General features: G+C 46.2%; 1 protein-coding gene across 1 annotated transcript; it reads left to right on the plus strand.

Moving 5' to 3' along the window:
- The first annotated feature begins 654 nt into the window (after positions 1 to 654).
- LOC106941355 (uncharacterized) lies at positions 655 to 4,118 on the plus strand. Its single transcript, XM_015024342.1, has 2 exons — positions 655 to 2,010; positions 2,043 to 4,118. The coding sequence occupies exons 1-2, from the start codon at positions 1,846 to 1,848 to the stop codon at positions 2,613 to 2,615; spliced, it is 738 nt and encodes a 245-aa protein (XP_014879828.1). The 5' UTR covers positions 655 to 1,845; the 3' UTR covers positions 2,616 to 4,118.
- The last annotated feature ends 6 nt before the right edge of the window (positions 4,119 to 4,124 follow it).

Raw genomic sequence — 4,124 nt, forward strand, 5'->3', positions numbered from 1 at the left:
AATAACAAAACCTGTTTTCAAATCAGCGGATGTGCGTGTACATCAATCGGGCCTTAATGTGATCTGGAGTCATGTCATTAAAGCGTCCCCTCCAAGCTGCTTTGCGAGATTCACAGCTGTATCTACGGCAGAGCGATGGATCGTCAAGCGAACCTCCAGTCGGGTTCTGCTGCCTCTGGCCACGGTTTTTTCCAGCTCGCATTCAAAGTTACAGTTTCAATCTCCTGAATGGCCAATCTGTATTAAATACAGTATTTACTGGCACTCAGGTAGAGAAGAACACGGAGACTGTTTTTACTAATCATACGGTTTATCAGGACGCAGAACACTGTGAAAAAAAATGCACAAAAAAAAAATTTGCAAAGCAGCGATACCATGAAAGGTGAACCGCGTTATAGCGAGGGATCACTGTATATGAAATAATTTATAAAAAGCAACTGAGTAATTTGTAGAATGGCTGTATATCTGATTTTATCTGGGTGTATTTGGGACTTCATTCTCATGCCTGGCTTCATAATGCCTCAACATTGAAAAGGTGGATTTATTTAAAAAAGACAGTTTAGTCAAACATATGCGACACTTAACCTGCAGAACATAATATGAAAATAAACTAAAAGTCAATTTCAGCTGAATTTGGATTCAGATAGATCAAGTAGAAACTGACAAGAACCGGATGAAACCACAAAAATGAAAACAAATTTATTTTCCAATATAAGATCAAAAAGGTCCAACACTGCGGAAACCTTTCCTTTGAAGCTGCTCCATAGTTGACTCTGTACCGTAAAACATCAAGAATTCGTTTGGCAAATGCTTTTGACAGATTGACAGATTCGCTTCCTTATAAACACAGTTTGGCGCGTTAATGTCATTTCGACTCATCTCACTTTGTGAGTTGTCATCTGTCCGGCAGCAGTCCTCGCCGAAATGTCATCTTAAGCATCCTGACTCCCCTTCAGGAAGCACGTGGGTTCATCCTCAGCCTGACATGAACGCAGCCTCATCATGCGGCATGGAGGCTAACAACTAGCCCTTTTCTGGCCCCCATAAGTCCCCAAGAGAATCTCCGAGGCAGGGGACGGCGGTAGGGGCTCTGACTTGGCTATAGTATATGCGAACCACAGCACCTCACATGAATGCACACCCGCTTTCAGAACATTATTCAGAGTGGCGGCACTGCATGTTCCCTGGACAGGTGGATGGACCAGCTATTCAGCAAGGGTTATGCAATTTGGAGGCAGGCCTCTGCCTTTCAAGGGGATCGTGGAGAGGCTTCTACCACCTCCGGAGCAGAACACCGCTCTCATGTCAGAGCTGCAGGAACTGGTGGCGAAAGGTGCTATTTCCACAGTTCCCCAGGGAGAAGAAAATGCGGAGTTTTATTCCCGCTATTTTCTGGTCCCCAAAAACAGGAGGAGTGAGACCTCCTGTTGGAAATTCTCAAATTGGCCCTGTTCAACAACTCGATCGTGGAGAGGCCATTCCACATGCTGACAATCAGACAGGTGCTGAAAAACGTTCACCAGGACGACTGGTTCACCTCCTTAGATTTTAAAGACGCATACTTCCAAGTCTCCATCATCCTGAAACACTGGAAGTATCTGCGTTTCTCCTTCCAGGGGACCCAGTATCAGTACAACCGTCTGCCCTTCGATTATTCTCTCGTCCCGCGCACGTTTTCCGAATGTGTGGAAGCAGCGCTGCAGCCACTGCACATGGCAGGGATGAGAGTCCTCTTCTATCTGGACGACCTGCTTTTACTGGCTCGGTCCAGAGAGGAACACATCACATCTGCTGAGTCTGGGATGTTCCATCAACTGGGAAAAGAGTAGGGCTATTTCGTCCCAGATGATCGTTTATCTGGGAGTGGAGCTGAACTCAGTTACGATGAGAGCCCCATTAGCAGAGCCGAGAATCGAGGCTCTGTCAGTACAGCTCTGCCGTGTTAGGCCTCGCAGCGTAGTGGCAGCTCTGTCAGTCACTCGGCTGCTGGGGATCATGTCAGCGGCTCACGTGGTGATTCCGCTGGGTTTGTTGCACATGAGATGCCTTCAGAGATGGTTCGCTCACCTGCGCATAGATCCTGTGCGCAAGAAGAGGCGCATGATCTCTGTTCCTACTTCAGTGGGAGCCGATCTGACTCAATGGGGAACCCCCAGCATTCTGGCAGAGGGAGTTCCCCTCAGCAGACCCACCTCACACCTATCGGTGTTCACAGACGTCGATCGGTCGGGATGGGGAGGAACGTGTCTGTCTCAGGTGGTTGGAGCACAGTGGCCAGACGACATGACTCTTCATATAACGTGCTGGAGCTCCTCACGGTGTTGGCGGTAACTCAGCACTTTGATCCTCTGCTGAAGGGTCAACATGTTCTGATCCACACGGACAACAGAGTGGTGGCAGCATACGGGAGGCGTGCGCTCCGCTCTGCTGTTAAACATCGCCAGACAGCTGCTGGGCTGGGCGCATGTAAACCTGCTCTAGATCAGAGTGGTGTACATCCCCAACGCAGGCCCAGCGGCTTTGAGGGACATTTCCCGCCCACAGAGTCTGTCGTGCCCCCTCCTGGACTGGAAGCTGTTTGTTGTTTTTACTTTAGAGTGGTCAACTCTCTGTGATTCCTATATCAGTTTGATACAGTAGGGGATTCCACACTTCCCATATCTGTGTCCTCTGTCACTTTTATCAGCAGTTAAAACGGTTTAATCTGCTGTTAACATGCTGTGACCAGTTTTTCTGAGCCGCCTTCAAACGCAACATGAGCGCTACGACGCTCACGATGGGTTTACATGGCAGCGACGGAGACCTGCTGCTGTGCAGAGCTGCTCAGGAGCTGTTAGACTCATGGCAGCAAACCAGTTATACCGCTCTAAAGTAAGTATGGGCCCCTGAGTTTGTTAAACCCAGTAACTTACGAATAATAACTCTTAATACACTCTTGTGTTTAAAGCTATGTTGAGTTTCACTCACCTTAGAGTAATAATACACCAGTACTTTTCTATTCTTTTCACCCAATCATGAGGCTCTGATTAAGAATAATAAACTTCACATACTATCCTATAAAAAAAAAAATCAAGCTCATCTCTCTGCACTAGGTTAACTCTTGAATGCTCCCACGACGGAAACATTAGTTGAGTCTTATGTTAGCCGAGTTAGCTCACAGTATAAAAGTCCATTCACTGTGCTAATGAATGCTAATGCGTTAGCGAGCATTACATATGACTTTCGCCTACTGTACAGTGAATTCCGGTCTGAAATTATCACAGTAGCTGCAAACAAGAGTGTAGCGTCGATATCTATTAAAAGACTGTCGAGTTGAAAGTCTAAATATCTGCAAAACACTCGTTTCTTAATAAGTTTTTTCAGCGCGGTTCATCTCTCTCATTTCTTCTCTTCTCCGCCACATTTTTCTGTCTTTTTCTCTGCTCTCCTATCCCTTCCTCATCCTCAGTCAACCACAGACCAGTAAAGTTGCTTTGCTCGACACAACTTCCTCTTACAAACATGACCCCTTCAAAATAAAATATGTTGAAGATTACTTTTCTACAAAACAGTTTTAACTACATTTTTCCAAATTATTTTAACTCATACCATATTACTTCAAGTACCTGTAAGTACAACTTTTTGTTAACACTTATTTATAACAATTTTAACATATTTAAGCAAACATGTTTAATACATTCTAAATTTTTACACCCTCCGTGAACTTAACTCAATACAAAATACCTTTATTTTGGACTGGGTTACACCAGCATAACACAAAGAAGTTTGCACAGTTGTTCCCCCCCAACTAACTGACTGAGTTTAATAAAGCTGTTGGATGCAGGTGATTCATTTTGCCCCCCAAAATAATTCGATGCCCCATCCTGTTAAACTCATCTGGAGTCGGGGCTGCTCCAGCGTCTTGAACAGAGGAGTGGACATCATGTCCTGGGGCGGACTTTTATGCGTTTCCCCCAGTTCCATTGATGCATGGCTCCTGGACCGAGTTCAGGAGGAACAGCTGTCGGTAATCCTGGCACCTGAGCGCAAGAACACGGCGCGGTTTCCCAGTCTGCAGCAGCTGGTGTCAGGTCAACCGTGGAAGGTGCCATAGAGAGAGGATGCGCTTTCCCAGGTCGGGGGAG

Source organism: Poecilia latipinna, unplaced genomic scaffold (assembly GCF_001443285.1).
Source record: "Poecilia latipinna isolate Pla-1442-1.1 unplaced genomic scaffold, P_latipinna-1.0 Scaffold3620, whole genome shotgun sequence".
Taxonomy (NCBI): Eukaryota; Metazoa; Chordata; class Actinopteri; order Cyprinodontiformes; family Poeciliidae; genus Poecilia; species Poecilia latipinna.